Source organism: Ranitomeya imitator, chromosome 5 (genome assembly GCF_032444005.1).
Source record: "Ranitomeya imitator isolate aRanImi1 chromosome 5, aRanImi1.pri, whole genome shotgun sequence".
Taxonomy (NCBI): domain Eukaryota; kingdom Metazoa; phylum Chordata; class Amphibia; order Anura; family Dendrobatidae; genus Ranitomeya; species Ranitomeya imitator.
In genome coordinates, this window is record NC_091286.1 from 18,313,342 (window position 1) to 18,332,786 (window position 19,445).

Consider the following 19,445-nt stretch of genomic DNA (forward strand, 5'->3'; position numbering starts at 1 on the left):
ATGCTGTGAGCGCTATCTCACAGTGGCGATATTATTTGTGCACCTTATGATACTGGTATTTATGTTGCTATTAGGCACTCTGATGATTTTATTTGTGCACTTTATGACACTGGTATTTATGGTGTTATACAGTATATATATATATATATATATACAGTGGGTACGGAAAGTATTCAGACCCCTTTACATCTTTCAGTCTTTGTTTCATTGCAGCCATTTGGTAAATTCAAAAAAGTTCATTTTTTCACATTAATGTTCACTCTGCACCCCATCTTGACTGAAAAAAAAACTGAAATGTAGAAATTTTTGCAAATATAATAAAAAAAGAAAAACTTAAATATCACATAGTCATAAGTAATGTCTTCAAAGGGAGATTCGTAGTTAAAATTCTGCGCTGCCGCTGAGATGAATACCACAGCTGGTATTTCCTGATGAAGGGGGCATAAGACCCCTGAAACGCGTTGAATAAAACCACTGTGAATCAACTATACTCTCCTGAAATTCATCTCAGCGGCAGCGCAGAATTTTAACTACGAATCTCCCTTTGAAGACATTATTTTCTGGTCGGTGAAGACCTGTGGATCTGCAGCAGCCGCTATCTATATGCTCTAATCTCATTTTAACCAGGTGAGCAAATTTGGTGTATATTCTCCTCTGTGTAACGTGGATAAGACCCTATTGCGCTCTTTGTCTCCCCATTGTTTTGCAATACTCATAAGTATTCAGACCCTTTGCTCAGACACTCATATGTAAGTCACATGCTGTCCATTTCCTTGTGATCCTCCTTGAGATGGTTCTACTCCTTCCTTGGAGTCCAGCTGTGTGTAATTAAACTGATAGGAGTTGATTTGGGAAGGCGCACACCTTCTATATAAGACCTCACAGCTCACAGTGCATGTCAGACCAAATGAGAATCATGAGGTCAAAGGAACTGGCCAAGGAGCTCAGAGACAGGATTGTGGCAAGGCACAGATCTGGCCAAGGTTACAGCAGAATTTCTGCAGTACTCAAGGTTCCGAAGAGCACAGTGGCCTCCATAATCCTTAAAATGGAAGAAGTTTGGGACCACCAGAAGTCTTCCTAGACCTGGCCGTCCAGCCAAATTGAGCAATCATGTGAGAAGAGCCTTGGTGAGAGAGGTAAAGAAGAACCCCAAGATCACTGTGGCTGAGCTCCAGAGATGCAGTAGGGAGATGGGAGAAAGTTCCACAAAGTCACCTATCACTGCAGCCTCCACCAGTCAGGCCTTTATGGCAGAGTGGCCCAACGGAAGCCTCTCCTCAGTGCAAGACATATGAAAGCAGCATAGAGTTTGCTAAAAAACACATGAAGGACTCACAGACTATGAGAAATAAGATTCTCTGTTCTGATGAGATGAAGATAGACCTTTTTGGTGATAATTCTAAGTGGTATGTGTGGAGAAAACCAGGTACTGCTCATCACCTGCCCAATACAATCCCAACAGTGAAACATGGTGGAGGCAGCATCATGCTATGGAGGTGTTTTTCAGCTACAGGGACAAGACAGCAGGTTGCCATTGAAGGAAATATGAATGCGGCCAAGTACAGAGACATCCTGGATGAAAACCTCTTCCAGAGTGCTCTGGACCTCAGACATGGACGAAGGTTCACCTTCCAACAAGACAATGACCCCAAGCACACAGCTAAAATAACAAAGGAGCGGCTTCAGAACAATTCCGTGACCATTCTTGACCGGCCCAGCCAGAGCCCTGACCTAAACCCAATGGAGCATCTCTGGAGAGACCTGAAAATGGCGTCCACCAACGTTCACCATCCAACCTGATGGAACTGGAGAGGATCTGCAAGGAAGAATGGCGGAGGATCCCCAAATCCAGGGGTGAAAAACTTGTGGCATCATTCCCAAGAAGACTCATGGCTGTACTAGCTCAAAAGGGGCTTCTACTCCATACTGAGCAAAGGGGCTGAAGACTTTATGAGCATGGGATAGGTCAGTTTTTCTTTTTAAATAAATTTGCAAAAATTTCTACATTTCTGGGGGTTTTTCAGTCAAGATGGGGTGCAGAGTGTACCTTAATGAGAAAAAAATGAACTTTTTTGAATTTACCAAATGGCTGCAATGAAACAAAAAGTGTAAAATGTAAATGGGTCTGAATACTTTACGTACCCACTGTATATACACCCAGTTGGGACCCAACTCTTCAGCCCGCTCCATACACCCTCACCCTAAGGCATAATGTTATGTCTGATGTCGGATGGAGTTATCATCAATGGGAGGTTGTTAATAAGGATATATATTAAAAAAAGAAAGTGTCACGACTGAAAACTGCATAGAAACCTGCATTACGCATCACGTGATTCTAGTAGGAATCTTGGAATCACTCGATCGATGAATCCTTGGGCCTCAAAACTGTCTGAATGAAAGACCGTCTTTGTCTCCAATGGCAACCAATCACAGAGCAGTATTCATTTCTTAAACTGCTCTGGTAACATGAAAACTGAGCTCTGATTGGTTGCCCTGGTAAAATAAACACTGCGCTGTTGTTGCTATGGGTAATAAAGGCAGGTTTAATGTAAAGACATATTTGCTTAATCTGTCCATTTACTTAAAAAAGCTGCCCCACATACTATAATAGCTTATTAGGGAAGGTATGAGGCTGCTACGTGTCCCACAGCCTTCTGGCCGTTACAATGGCGGCCATTTTGGATATTCCAGACACAGAAATAACTAATGGCTTCATAGAAAACGCCTTTACCGTCCACATACTTCCATAGAAATAGATCTTTAGCTCGCGGTGTCTTATTTCTCGATAATGAAGGGTTTTGTGCCCGCCACAGGGAATCCTCGGGCAGTTCGTGGTATGACGGCATTACAACACACGCTCATACTGTAATCGCGGGTTATTATAGCCGGGAATTTCCATAGCCTCTCCATACTTGGGAAATGAGATCTAGGTTACAGGTAATGGCCGAGGCCATTGGTATAATTATCAGTAATGACTTAATGACATGTTTACTGCCGCGCCACAACACAATGGCGCTAACGAGGAGCCACTGTGTCCTTCTAAGAAACGGCCGGGGAGAAAGAACATACCCAGGGTAACTGCGGAATAAATAACAGGCCCACACGCACCTCATGTCCCCCCATTACTGCAGTCACGGTAACCACAGCACAGTGACAACCACAGTGTCCCATAATCCCAAGTGTCACAGTGCCCTCATAGTAACAACCACAGCGACAACCACAGCGACAACCACAGTGCCCCCATAATAACAGCAATATCCACAGTGCCCCATAATAACAGTGATATCCACAGTGCCCCCATAATAACAGCAATATCCACAGTGCCCCCATAATTACAGTGATATCCACAGTGCCCCATAATAACAGTGATATCCACAGTGTCCCATAATTACAGTGATATCCACAGTGCCCCCATAATTACAGTGATATCCACAGTGCCCCATAATAACAGTGATATCCACAGTGCCCCATAATAACAGTGATATCCACAGTGCCCCCATAATAACAGCGATATCCACAGTGCCCCATAATAACAGTGATATCCACAGTGCCCCCATAATAACAGCGATATCCACAGTGCCCCATAATAACAGCGATATCCACAGTGCCCCCATAATAACAGCGATATCCACAGTGTCCCCATAATAACAGTGATATCCACAGTGTTCCATAATAACAGTGATATCCACAGTGCCCCATAATAACAGCGATATCCACAGTGCCCCCATAATAACAGTGATATCCACAGTGCCCCCATAATAACAGTGATATCCACAGTGCCCCATAATAACAGCGATATCCACAGTGCCCCCATAATAACAGTGATATCCACAGTGCCCCCATAATAACAGTGATATCCACAGTGTTCCATAATAACAGCGATATCCACAGTGCCCCATAATAACAGCGATATCCACAGTGCCCCCATAATAACAGTGATATCCACAGTGCCCCCATAATAACAGTGATATCCACAGTGCCCCATAATAACAGCGATATCCACAGTGCCCCCATAATAACAGTGATATCCACAGTGCCCCCATAATAACAGTGATATCCACAGTGCCCCCATAATAACAGCGATATCCACAGTGCCCCCATAATAACAGTGATATCCACAGTGCCCCATAATAACAGCGATATCCACAGTGCCCCATAATAACAGCGATATCCACAGTGCCCCCATAATAACAGTGATATCCACAGTGCCCCCATAATAACAGTGATATCCACAGTGCCCCCATAATAACAGTGATATCCACAGTGTCCCCATAATAACAGTGATATCCACAGTGCCCCATAATAACAGTGATATCCACAGTGCCCCATAATAACAGTGATATCCACAGTGTCCCCATAATAACAGTGATATCCACAGTGCCCCATAATAACAGCGATATCCAGAGTGCCCCATAATAACAGTGATACCCACAGTGCCCCATAATAACAGTGATATCCACAGTGTCCCCATAATCACAGTGATATCCACAGTGCCCCATAATAACAGCGATATCCACAGTGCCCCCATAATAACAGTGATATCCACAGTGCCCCCATAATAACAGTGATATCCACAGTGCCCCCATAATAACAGTGATATCCACAGTGTCCCCATAATAACAGTGATATCCACAGTGCCCCATAATAACAGTGATATCCACAGTGCCCCCATAATAACAGTGATATCCACAGTGTCCCCATAATAACAGTGATATCCACAGTGCCCCCATAATAACAGCGATATCCACAGTGCCCCCATAATAACAGTGATATCCACAGTGTCCCATAATAACAGTGATATCCACAGTGCCCCCATAATAACAGTGATATCCACAGTGTCCCATAATAACAGTGATATCCACAGTGTCCCATAATAACAGTGATATCCACAGTGTCCCCATAACAGTGATATCCACAGTGCCCCCATAATAACAGTGATATCCACAGTGCCCCATAATAACAGTGATATCCACAGTGCCCCCATAATAACAGTGATATCCACAGTGTCCCATAATAACAGTGATATCCACAGTGCCCCATAATAACAGTGATATCCACAGTGTCCTCATAATAACAGTGATATCCACAGTGCCCCATAATAACAGTGATATCCACAGTGTCCCATAATAACAGTGATATCCACAGTGCCCCCATAATAACAGTGATATCCACAGTGCCCCCATAATAACAGTGATATCCACAGTGCCCCATAATAACAGTGATATCCACAGTGCCCCCATAATAACAGTGATATCCACAGTGTCCCCATAATAACAGTGATATCCACAGTGTCCCCATAATAACAGTGATATCCACAGTGCCCCATAATAACAGTGATATCCACAGTGCCCCCATAATAACAGTGATATCCACAGTGCCCCATAATAACAGTGATATCCACAGTGCCCCCATAATAACAGTGATATCCACAGTGTCCCATAATAACAGTGATATCCACAGTGCCCCCATAATAACAGTGATATCCACAGTGCCCCATAATAACAGTGATATCCACAGTGCCCCATAATAACAGTGATATCCACAGTGCCCCCATAATAACAGTGATATCCACAGTGCCCCATAATAACAGTGATATCCACAGTGCCCCCATAATAACAGTGATATCCACAGTGCCCCATAATAACAGTGATATCCACAGTGTCCCATAATAACAGCGATATCCACAGTGTCCCCATAATAACAGTGATATCCACAGTGCCCCCATAATAACAGTGATATCCACAGTGTCCCATAATAACAGTGATATCCACAGTGCCCCATAATAACAGTGATATCCACAGTGCCCCCATAATAACAGTGATATCCACAGTGCCCCATAATAACAGTGATATCCACAGTGCCCCATAATAACAGCGATATCCACAGTGCCCCATAATAACAGTGATATCCACAGTGCCCCCATAATAACAGCGATATCCACAGTGCCCCCATAATAACAGCGATATCCACAGTGCCCCCATAATAACAGTGATATCCACAGTGTCCCATAATAACAGTGATATCCACAGTGTCCCCATAATAACAGCGATATCCACAGTGCCCCATAATAACAGTGATATCCACAGTGCCCCCATAATAACAGTGATATCCACAGTGCCCCCATAATAACAGTGATATCCACAGTGCCCCCATAATAACAGTGATATCCACAGTGTCCCCATAATAACAGTGATATCCACAGTGTCCCCATAATAACAGTGATATCCACAGTGCCCCATAATAACAGTGATATCCACAGTGCCCCATGATAACAGTGATATATCCACAGTGCCCCATAATAACAGTGATATCCACAGTGCCCCATAATAACAGTGATATCCACAGTGCCCCATAATAACAGTGATATCCACAGTGCCCCATAATAACAGTGATATCCACAGTGCCCCATAATAACAGTGATATCCACAGTGTCCCCATAATAACAGTGATATCCACAGTGCCCCCATAATAACAGTGATATCCACAGTGTCCCCATAATAACAGTGATATCCACAGTGTCCCCATAATAACAGTGATATCCACAGTGCCCCATAATAACAGTGATATCCACAGTGCCCCATAATAACAGTGATATCCACAGTGCCCCATAATAACAGTGATATCCACAGTGCCCCATAATAACAGTGATATCCACAGTGCCCCATAATAACAGTGATATCCACAGTGTCCCCATAATAACAGTGATATCCACAGTGTCCCCATAATAACAGTGATATCCACAGTGTCCCCATAATAACAGTGATATCCACAGTGCCCCCATAATAACAGTGATATCCACAGTGTCCCCATAATAACAGTGATATCCACAGTGCCCCCATAATAACAGTGATATCCACAGTGTCCCCATAATAACAGTGATATCCACAGTGTCCCCATAATAACAGTGATATCCACAGTGCCCCATAATAACAGTGATATCCACAGTGCCCCCATAATAACAGCGATATCCACAGTGCCCCATAATAACAGTGATATCCACAGTGTCCCCATAATAACAGTGATATCCACAGTGCCCCCATAATAACAGCGATATCCACAGTGCCCCATAATAACAGTGATATCCACAGTGTCCCCATAATAACAGTGATATCCACAGTGTCCCCATAATAACAGTGATATCCACAGTGTCCCCATAATAACAGTGATATCCACAGTGCCCCCATAATAACAGTGATATCCACAGTGCCCCATAATAACAGTGATATCCACAGTGTCCCCATAATAACAGTGATATCCACAGTGCCCCCATAATAACAGTGATATCCACAGTGCCCCATAATAACAGTGATATCCACAGTGTCCCCATAATAACAGTGATATCCACAGTGCCCCCATAATAACAGTGATATCCACAGTGCCCCATAATAACAGTGATATCCACAGTGTCCCCATAATAACAGTGATATCCACAGTGCCCCCATAATAACAGTGATATCCACAGTGCCCCCATAATAACAGTGATATCCACAGTGTCCCCATAATAACAGTGATATCCACAGTGCCCCCATAATAACAGTGATATCCACAGTGCCCCATAATAACAGTGATATCCACAGTGCCCCATAATAACAGTGATATCCACAGTGCCCCATAATAACAGTGATATCCACAGTGCCCCATGATAACAGTGATATATCCACAGTGCCCCATAATAACAGTGATATCCACAGTGCCCCATAATAACAGTGATATCCACAGTGTCCCCATAATAACAGCGATATCCACAGTGCCCCCATAATAACAGTGATATCCACAGTGCCCCCATAATAACAGTGATATCCACAGTGCCCCATAATAACAGTGATATCCACAGTGCCCCATAATAACAGTGATATCCACAGTGCCCCATAATAACAGTGATATCCACAGTGCCCCATGATAACAGTGATATATCCACAGTGCCCCATAATAACAGTGATATCCACAGTGCCCCATAATAACAGTGATATCCACAGTGCCCCCATAATAACAGCGATATCCACAGTGCCCCCATAATAACAGTGATATCCACAGTGCCCCCATAATAACAGTGATATCCACAGTGCCCCCATAATAACAGTGATATCCACAGTGCCCCATAATAACAGTGATATCCACAGTGCCCCATAATAACAGTGATATCCACAGTGCCCCATAATAACAGTGATATCCACAGTGCCCCCATAATAACAGTGATATCCACAGTGCCCCCATAATAACAGTGATATCCACAGTGCCCCATAATAACAGTGATATCCACAGTGCCCCCATAATAACAGTGATATCCACAGTGCCCCATAATAACAGTGATATCCACAGTGCCCCCATAATAACAGTGATATCCACAGTGCCCCATAATAACAGTGATATCCACAGTGCCCCATAATAACAGTGATATCCACAGTGCCCCCATAATAACAGTGATATCCACAGTGCCCCCATAATAACAGTGATATCCACAGTGCCCCATAATAACAGTGATATCCACAGTGCCCCCATAATAACAGTGATATCCACAGTGCCCCATAACTTCACCAGACACCTTTTTATGATCTGATTGTTACACATCTTTCAATTTCAGATATGTTGTTTAGTATTTTTTGCTTGTACCGTGTCACAGATCAGCTGCCCGTATTTTAACACCTGTTCTATATTCAGGTGCTTCTTACAAAATTAGAATATTATCCAAAAGTTCATTTATTTCAGTTCTTCAATACAAAAATTGACAATCATATATTGTATATAGTCATTACACACAGAGTGATCTATCTCACGTGTTTATTTCTGTTAATGTTGATGATTATGGCTTCCAGCCAATGAAAACCCAAAACTCATTATCTCAGTAAATTAAAATAATTAACAGAAACACCTGCAAAGGCTCCTAAGTGTTTATAAAGGTCCTTAGTCTGTTTCAGTAGCTCCACAATCATGGGGAAGACTGCTGACCTGACAGATGTCCAGAAGGCATCACTGACACAAGGAGGGGAAGACACAAAAAGTCATTACTAAAGAAGCCGGCTGTTCACAGAGTGCTGGATCCAAGCATATTAATGGAAAGTGGAAGAAAAAAGTGTGGTAGAAAAAGGTGCACAAGCAACCGGGATAACCGCAGCCTTGAAAGGATTGTTAAGAAAAGGCCATTCAGTAATGTGGGGGAGACTCACAAGGAGCGGACTGCTGCTGGAGTCATTGCTTCACCACACACAGACGTCTCCAGGACATGGGCTACAAGTGTCACATTCCTTGTGTCAGCCACTCATGACCAATAGACAACGCCAGAAGCGTCTTACCTGGGCCAAGGAGAAGAAGAACCAGACTGTTGTCAGTGGTCCAAGGGGTTGTATTCAGATGAAAGTAAATTATGGAATTAATTTGAAAATCCAGGTCCCAGAGTCTGGAGGAAGAGTGGAGGCCACAATCCAAGCTGCTGGAGGTCTAGTGTGAAGTCTCCACAATCAGTGATGGTTTGGGGAGCCATGTCATCTGCTGGGGTAGATCCACTGTGTTTTATCAAGACCAAAGTCAGCGCAGCCGTCTACCAGTAGATTTTACAGCACTTCATGCTTCCCTCTGCCAACAAGCTTTTTGGAGATGGAAATGTAATTCTCCAGCAGGACTTGGCCCCTGTCCACACGGCCAAAAGTACCAAAACCTGGTGTAAAAACAACAGTATCACTGGGCCTGATTGGCTGCAAACTCCCCTGAACTAACCACATAGAGAATCTATAGAGTGTTGTCAAGAGGAAGATGAGACACCAGACGAGCTGAAGGCTGCTATCAAAGCAATCTGGGCTTCCATAACCCCTCAGCAGCGCCACAGGCTGATCGCCTCCATGCCACGCCGCATTGATGCAGTAATTGATGCAAAGGAGCCGCAGCCAAGTATTGAGTGCATTTACTGATCATACATTTCAGTAGGACGACATTTCGGATGTTATAATCATTTTTTCAAGCTGGTGTTATAAAGTATTCTAATTTACTGAGATAATGACGTTTGGGTTCTCATTGGTTGTAAGCCATAATCATCAACATTAACAGAAATAAACACGTGAAATACATCACTCTGTAATGACTCTATAATATATGAGATTCACTTTTTGGATTGAAGAACTGAAATAAATTCACTTTTTGATGATATTCTGATTTTGTGAGACGCTCCTCTATTACAACACTTCCCAATGATTCTAATCCGGACGGATCTACTGATGACCTGTGTTACATTGTTTTGGTTTTCAGTCTCTGGGTGTAAATAATATGTTTCCATTCACTTCTAACAAGTAACAATCTTGAAAACGGTGAGAAATTGAAACTCATTACAGAAAGTACAAATAAGTCACATTTTGCTGCTTTTCCATTGACCGCACGGATTGTTATAAAATGACTTTTTTTTGCTGTATGACGTAAGGGTTTCGCCTCGAGTCGGGCTATAAAGTGTCGGGAACTTTCCTGTAAGTGACTCTGGCTTATTTCTGTTTATTTGTTGCCCGTCTCGGACAATCCTCCCCATTTGACTAATAACCGGTCTAAATTTATCCGTAACGTTGGTTTTATTTACTGCGGCTGGAATAATTGTTTATTGTGTTCCGGAGGGATGAATATCGCACACCCGGGTGACGCATAAGCCCAGAGCAGGTGCTGCCGCCATACGTCTGTTTGTTCTGCTAATGAAGATCTCATGCCAACTCCCGGGAGGGCGAGTGCTAGCCAAAACACCGGGCATCATGTGCAAGGGGGAACGCTGCCACGGAGGCCGGGACACCAGGCAATCGCTTGTATAACATTGATTAGTGTTGGAGGGGATTTGTCCCGACATGACAGAGTGAATGTTCCCTTACAGTGACGGCCATAGTGAAGGACGGGGACCGAACAATATGACGGAGGAATCCGGGTCAGTGAGGATCATCCCTGTCAGGATTGACGTCAGGCATTTATAACATTAAAGTTTAAAGGGTCAAATTAAAGATAAAGGCTTTAAGGGCCGCACCAGCCACTATTCAAGGTCAAGATATTTTGTACATTGGGTTTAGCTAAGGCTGGTTTCACACTTGCGTTTTTTGCCGCTGCATTTTAGCGGAAAAAAAACGCATGCTTTTTTTTCCTATACTTAACATTAAAAACGCATGCGGTTTTTTTTTTTGCATGCATTTTGTCGTGTTTGACGACGCATGCGTTGTTTCTATGCTTGCGTTTTGTTGCTGAAATGCAACATGTAGTAATTTCTAGTGGGTTTTTTTGCCGAAAAAAAACGCATGCGTTTTTTTTTGCCGAAAAAATCGTATTGCTGTCTATGTAAACGCATGCGTTTTTAAGCACAAGCGTTTGCTTGCGTTTTTAAACCCATGCGTTTCAATAGAAAAAAACAAGAATACACACTGATAAGCCAACCCTAACCCATAAAGATGATAAAGGGATCCAAACCCTAACCCTAACCCTAGGGACCCTAACCCTAGGGATCCTAACCCTAACCCTAGGGATCCTAACCCTAACCCTAGGGATCCTAACCCTAACCCTAGGGACCCTAACCCTAGGGATCCTAACCCTAACCCTAGGGATCTTAACCCTAACCCTAACCCTAGGGATCCTAACCCTAGGGATCCTAACCCTAGGGATCCTAACCCTAACCCTAGGGATCCTAACCCTAACCCTAGGGATCCTAACCCTAACCCTAGGGATCTTAACCCTAACCCTAACCCTAGGGACCCTAACCCTAACCCTAGGGATCCTAACCCTAACCCTAGGGATCCTAACCCTAACCCTAGGGATCCTAACCCTAACCCTAGGGATCTTAACCCTAACCCTAGGGACCCTAACCCTAGGGATCCTAACCCTAACCCTAGGGATCTTAACCCTAACCCTAACCCTAGGGATCCTAACCCTAACCCTAGGGATCCTAACCCTAACCCTAGGGATCCTAACCCTAACCCTAGGGATCTTAACCCTAACCCTAACCCTAGGGATCCTAACCCTAGGGATCCTAACCCTAACCCTAGGGATCCTAACCCTAGGGATCCTAACCCTAACCCTAGGGATCCTAACCCTAGGGATCCTAACCCTAACCCTAGGGATCCTAACCCTAACCCAAGGGATCTTAACCCTAACCCTAGGGACCCTAACCCTAACCCTAAGGACCCTAACCCTAACCCTAGGGATCCTAACCCTAACCCTAGGGATCTTAACCCTAACCCTAACCCTAGGGATCCTAACCCTAGGGATCCTAACCCTAGGGATCTTAACCCTAACCCTAACCCTAGGGATCCTAACCCTAACCCTAGGGATCTTAACCCTAACCCTAGGGACCCTAACCCTAACCCTAGGGATCCTAACCCTAGGGATCCTAACCCTAACCCTAGGGATCCTAACCCTAACCCTAGGGATCCTAACCCTAAAACTAGCTATTTCTGTTTATAGTGGGTTTTCTAGTTGATTTTGATGATTGGCAGCTGTCACACACTTCTCATCATGCGTTTCAAAAATGCAAACGCATGAAAAAACGCATGTAAACGTGTCAAAATGCCGCGTTTTTTTACCACATGCAAAAACGCATGCGTCTAAAAACCGCAGCGTTTGCACGCGTTTACATGCGTTTTTTTCACCACCTGCATTTGCGTTTAAAACGCTGCGTTTTTAAACGCAAATGTGAAACTAGCCTAAATCGCTAGTTTCAGTTGAATGTCACCACCATGATTAAGAAAGGAGCCTACATCTCACTGTCGCCCCCTGTTGTGTAATATATTGTGTAAAACCAGTCAAGAGGAGCATAGAAAGGATCTGACAACTGCGTTGAGTTCATTTATGGCTCTGTGGTTGTCACAAACTATAAGACCATATGGTCACAGAAGAAAAAAGATCATTGTGCTGCTACATACCGCCCAGATAACACCATTTCACAGTACCCAAACTAATACGTAGCATCCGAATAACACTCCCTTGTCAGCTGGCATAAAATCGAGCTACATTTCCATTATTATACTGCTATTCATTTCCCATATAATACTGCAATATAATTCTCAAATAATACCACCATACCGGCTACGTAATATGCTGAGGTTTTAATTTGCTCCTAGAATTCCAGGGATTTTAGAATCAGTGTTTGTCCAGTTTTCCACCTTCGTTGGTCCCAGACTGAACGTGGAGGACATAGTCTTTAGTGCGCGTCGTCAGGTCAATTACCGCCGCCTGCCTTAGTTTCTTATATAAAATTATAGACTTGTACTTCTTTGCTTTCTGTTTAATGTTCTTCTTTCTAGTTTTTGAGACCCTTTAAAAGGTTATTTCCAAAATCATGATGTGGTCTCAGCTTTCTGTACATACTGCGCCAATACCAACTATTTTTGCAATCTGTATTGATTTGCATTTATCAACCCCCACCCAACAATGACCCATAAATTCTCTCTTTAGCCTGCGTTTCCACTGGATCCATTCTCCATTTGTTTAATGCTGTCGGTCGACGATGCTCAGATGTTCTTAAAGACTCTGCCTAAAAGAACATCTGTCGGGTTGTAAGCACAGCTCAGATATGCTGAAGATGCCAGCTGCAGATGCACCTATCACCCTATCTAATAAAACATCTCCCAGACCAGACCCCATCACAGCACCCTCATTGCCCTGACAGCCCTGTTATAGCACAGCTCAGCTGTTCTATGCTCAGTTCTATGCTGGAGAAAGCATGATCATGCTCTGAAGATCCCCATGAACCACCAATTAAATTTGTGAATAGTAATGAACACTGGTCAAATAAGGAGTCACATTCAGTACATCCAAAACTATCAATGGCCATATAAATCCATATAAATAAATATTTCTCATATAGAGATTTATGTCTACCAGGGAGAACACAGAAAAGGAGAAGGAGGGAGCTGCAGCACCGAGGAGGAGCAGGGTGCTGCGAGATATGCAGATTTAGCAGGTAGGAATCGGAGCACCTATTCCGCTCTGCGAAGCTCAATGAACAGAGATGAAGAAGTAGATGAAACAACACAAAGTTACAAGAAAAAAAACTTTAGGTTGGACTTGTACTATATAATAAAAAAAATGAAAATATTCATGCAGATACTGTGCATTATGCATTTCTATGAAGCTCATGTGCCTCTGACAAAATAATTTCCTATAGCTGTGACACATTGCTATTAAACCATAGCTACTTTCTGGATTTTTTAATGAGAGGAGTCTAATTGGCTGACACAGAAAGAAAACAGCGAGTAGAGATAGAAATAGGGAGAGTTTTGAGTGATTGCCTTCAGAGCAGAGACAGATGTGAAGAGAGCCATTTATATGGCGTTTTATACTCCAGAAATCTGGACTAAAGGATTCTGATGGGAAAGTTTTGAAAAATTAGATGACTGTGTCTTTAAGTTCTGCAATGGAAAAAAACAACACCCTTCGAGTGCCGGGAAGCTCATTGTGCGGTGTAGAAAGTGCTGCGCCGTTTCCTTAGTGCACGTCGCTCTGTCAATGTTTACAGGCGGACAAAGCCATAACATACAGCACTCCATATCCAAGCATCTCCTGTGATCTCCAGGAATACAGCCCCTGCAAATAAATAAGAGTTTTGCAACTTTTTAAATAGTTTCTGTTTTTAATTTTCTCTAATTTTCAAAATATCGGTTTGCTGTCACCGAGAACAACATTCACTACATCCAGAGACTGGAAACCCGTCCTATCTCCCAACATTTGTCATTGCTGAAGGTTATTTGGATCCAGCTAGAGTCTGATTTTTAGCCTAAAATACAAACAATTAAGTAAAAAAAAAAAAGATGTCCATAGCTTTCAAGCTTGTTACAAAGTATCAATTTAGGTAAAATGTTTCAGTTTTGAGTCCATTCTGTTTTCCATCTATTGCAAATGTCATTCCCGTCCGTTGCTACATTTGTATCTTCTCGTCTCCTTGGTGACTGTCAATCACTTTAGTAGCACAGATCTGATTACGGTGAGGTCTATGGGGTCTGATCGTTCTCACAGATTTTCCCCTCATTTCTTTTAGGTGTTTCTGCAAGTTCACAATGACAAGAGGCGTCCTGCGCAAGTCGTTCTTTGGCGGAAAACCACAAAATCGCTGGTGACACCATGACCCACAATGATTTTCCAGCAGGTATGAAGCATGGGGGCTGGGCAGGCGGTCCGCTACGACTAGTAATAGGTGAGAAACATTGTATTCAAATAGTTCTACAACTACATTATATATATATATATATATATATATATATATATATATATATACAACTATACTCTCGCCACATTCAGAGCTGCATTCAAAATTCTGCTGCTGGAATCTTCCTGTTAGTGGAGAGAAGGAACATGGCCCTGATTGTAGGGATGCAGCGCCAGGCATTTTTGCATTGGCAATGTGATATCAATAACTTTTAAGTGGGCACAACTAAGTGAGTGTTTTATTAGCCCAGCTGAGTAATTCTTCATGGAGTGCACAATGGTGGCGTTTGGCACTGCTATTGTGTCTGGACATTGTTACGGGGTATATTTGGCACCAGCGTAAAGTAAACGTTCCTGGCGTGAGCAGAGCCTGCTGTAAGCTAAAAAAAAAAAAAGTTATACAAATTGATGTAACGATGCTCTTCGCTGAGCCAGCAGGGGGCAGCACTGAGATGCATCCTTTTTAATGCAGCTTTGGGTGTGAACACAGTAAAACGTGATGAATACTTCTATCCTACAGAGCATTTGCAGTTTTCTTAATAATTTGTTAAATAGACTGATTCATTATTCTAATGTTCCTTTTACGATAACATGCATCAATATGTACATCCCTGTAAATTCTCATTTTTTGTTATTTATCTTTCTTCCTGCTTTCATCTTTCTATGCTGGATTGCAAATGGTTAAAGTTGTCATCTTTTAACTGACAACTGGTAAGTTAAAAAAAAAAATGAAATACTTTACACTTCAGCGTCTCTTATTTTCTCAGTATTGTTCCGAGTTATATTCACAGGAGATAGTAGGTGTGACGCTGGTCACTACTCACGGACAAGCCTTGAGGCAGGATAGTCATACGTTCCAGGGACAGATACCAAGAGAGCACATCATGAGCTCAAAGGCAAAGACAATGGTGGATTCAGGTCACGGTCCGAGGTCATAATACCAGGAATATAGCAGATCAGGGCTAGGCAAAGGGATGGTCAGAACGAGGTCCAAGGTCAGGCAGCAATAAATCAACAAACAGAGCAGAGGAATACAAGGCCACGTGCACCACCGAGCAAATGTTATGCCTGGCAGAGATCTGGCACTGACAGCTTAGGCTACGTTCACATTTGCGTTGTGCGCTGCTGCGTCGGCGACGCAACGCACAACGCAAACAAGAACGCATGCAAAACGCATAGTTGTGCGACGCATGCATCCTTTTTTTGCCGGATTTTGGACGCAAAAAAAATGCATCTTGCTGAGTCCTTTGCGCCCTAATGCTTGCGGCAAAAAAGACGCATGCATCACAAAACGCATGCAAACGCATGTCCATGCGCCCCCATGTTAAATATAGGGACGCATGACGCATGCGTCACCGCGGTGGCGCCCGACGCACCACAGCAAGACGCTAATGTGAACGTAGCCTTAGCTAAGAAACTGGGCAATCACTTAGAACACCTGAAGGAAGTTCAGCACCTCCCAGTCTCAGATTGGACGGCCGAGCTGTCAATCAAAATACTGACAGCTCAGCACGCCCCTGCCCCAGATTGGACGACTGAGCTGTCACACACTGCGTCCAAGACACACTGAGCAGAGGAATCGTGACAGTATTCCCTCTTCCACGGGGGGCCACCAGACCACTGGGTATCCCATGAAACCTAAGATGGAAGGCCCTGACCAAACGATCGTCCTTCACAATGATGAGCCAGAACCCAGGATCTCTCCTCAAGTCCATATCCCCTCCAATGAACAAACTTTTGGAGGGAATTTCGGACCCTCCGAGAATCCACGATCGTGCGGGCGGAGGCGCCTCGTACTCTAAACCTCCGTCAAAGGAAACGGGAGGAAGCGGGGGCGACACAGACAACACCGAAGGGACAAGCTCTTTTAACAGGGATCTGTGGAACAACCAGATTGACAATCTCTAGAATCTTGTACTGGCAGATAGATTTAGGACCTAAATTCGACCGTTGTACTTTCAGTTTAATTTTTGGGGAAGAAAACCAAACCTTATCTCCTACTTTGAAGACTGGAGCCGCCAAACTTTTTCTATCAGCCTTCGGAGTTTGATGAAGTTCTGAACTTCCCTCCAGACATCCCCAAGTTTCTGTATAGCAACCTCTACTCCAGGACTCATCCTAGAGAATTCACCAAAATGGGAATGAAATCCATAATTGCAAAAAAAAAAGGCGAGGTTCAAGTGGAGTGGTTGACTTGACTGGTAAACTCAACAAGAGGAAAAATTGAGGACCGGTCCTCCGGCTGAGCCGCAGCGAAACATCTTAACATTTGTTCCAACAATTGTCTGAACAACTTTCTGTCTGAGTGTTGGTTTCAGGGGGGTAAGCAGAGGAGAGCGACAAATCAATCCCCAGTTCCTTACAAAACCAAATTTCTCCCAGCGAATCATTATTTCTCTGTGGCTAAAAAAATTTCCTAGAGAAAAATGCACATGGCCGTAAGTTGGTCAGAGTTTCGAGACCTTGAGATAATACAGCCGCTACCCCAACTTCTGAAGTATCCACACACAATTAATGGTTTCTGGTGATTAGGCTGGATTAAAACTATAGCGGACATGAAACACTCTTTTAATTTATTAAATGTCCCAATAACATCTGACGAACAAAACTTAAGATCCTCCACCGCCTTACGTGTGAGATCAGTGAGAGGTTTAATAATCTGTGAATAAAACCCTAATAAACTTTCTGAAGTACTTGGTGAATCCTAGGGAAAGTTGCAATGCTTCAAAGTGACGAGGTTGAGCCCAAACAATTTTGGCCTGCACCTTCCCAGGATACGTCTTAAACCCTTTAGCCAATACAATTTCCTGGTAAAAGTACCTGGGAGTCTGGGTGACCTCCTCGACAATCGCCCAGACTTAGGCATTTCACATTGCTTTCCTGGCTTGAGGACGTGCTGAGCCGTCCTCTTGGAAATGTCCAGTGCAACCACAAGAGACGCAGAGTCTCAGATCGTGCCAATGTCTCCTCTCAACAGCCCGAGAGCTGACAGCTCCAACCTCCACTGGTTCCTCCTCAGGTAGGTGGACGGACTCGGGAAGAATGACCGAAACCTCCCTGTCGCTTATCACGTTTCTCCTGAATTTCTCAATCCATTTGAATGTCCTGAGGGAACAAGGTGTGGTATGTAGAGCCAAAGTGTCCTTAAAAGTATCTGAAGTGCCTCTATGGAGCTGGCACCTGAGGGCTGCATCATTCCACAGGACCTCAGAGTCGTCAAGAAAGGCATCAACAGAAGACTATTCTCTGGCTAGCGGGGACAAAGAAAATCCCCAAGTCTGAGGACCCCCTGGAGTAGGGACATGATTCTTCACACCCACTGGGACTCATCCCCTGAAGACAGGGGTCAGAAGGAAAAAAAAATAGTCTACAGCTCACCATGAGTACAATAAACTGGCCTTTCTCCCCTCCGAAAGTTTTCAGGAAGTGCCACTACTGGTTCCGCAGAGACCGACTGCAAAAGTAATAGCTACAGACGGTAGCGGAGAGCTTTGGAAAGCACCCATAGTGCTAGAAAACTGACCCTGCAACTGGGGCTGTGAGGATTCTAGCTTCTGGGGCTTCCTGGTCAGATCCCGGACCATATGTGTCAGATTCGCCACCTGATTACAGAGTGTACAAACTGGATCCATTGGTGGGAGAAAAAAAAAGTATATGTGATACTAGTCACTACTCATGGACAAGTCGTGAGGCAGGATAGTCAAACATTCTGGAGTCAGATACGAAATGAGAGAACATCGTAAACTAAGGGGGAAAGACAAAGGGGTAGTCAGGTCATGGTCCAAGGTCAGAATACCAGGAAGATAGAGGATTAGAGCAAAGGGGCTAGGCAGACAAGTGGTCAGAACAAGGTCAGGCAGCAATAGATCAACAGAGCACAGGAATACAAGGCAAACATGCACCGAGCAAATGCTACGACTGGCAGAGATCTGGCACTGACAGCTTAGCTAAGTAGCTGGGTAATTACTTAGAACAGGGAACACCTGAAGGAAGATCAGCACCTTCCTGTCTCAGATTGGAGGGCCGAGCTGTCAATCAAAATACCGACAGCTCAGCACGCCCCTGCCCCAGATTGGAGGACTGAGCTGTCACTCACAGCGTCCGAGACACACTGAGAGAAGGAATCGTGACTGTAAGCAGCTTTAGCACGCAAGGTCTTGTCTGCCCTGATCAGTGGCCAAACTGCCTATATGAAGAGTGTGGGAATGAGGATGTCAGAGGTCTAATATTGACACGTAAGGCAGCGCTTACCTCAGGGAAAACAATAGGACTAGATGAGCTGAAATACAACCTCA

The 19,445-nt window shown here is 43.9% G+C and overlaps 1 protein-coding gene across 4 annotated transcripts in view; it reads left to right on the plus strand.

The window, feature by feature from the left end:
• TOGARAM2 (TOG array regulator of axonemal microtubules 2) overlaps nt 1–19,445 on the plus strand; it is a 90,452-nt gene that overhangs the window by 26,371 nt on the left and 44,636 nt on the right. For 2 of the 4 annotated variants that reach the window (XM_069768357.1, XM_069768358.1), the window contains exon 2: nt 14,984–15,091. In XM_069768357.1, coding sequence (XP_069624458.1) covers nt 15,067–15,091 — 25 coding nt within the window. In that variant the 5' untranslated portion in view covers nt 14,984–15,066. Of the gene's footprint in view, nt 1–14,983; nt 15,140–15,837; nt 15,862–19,445 lie in introns of all 4 variants that reach the window. The other 2 variants (XM_069768360.1, XM_069768356.1) reach the window with 2 other exon arrangements.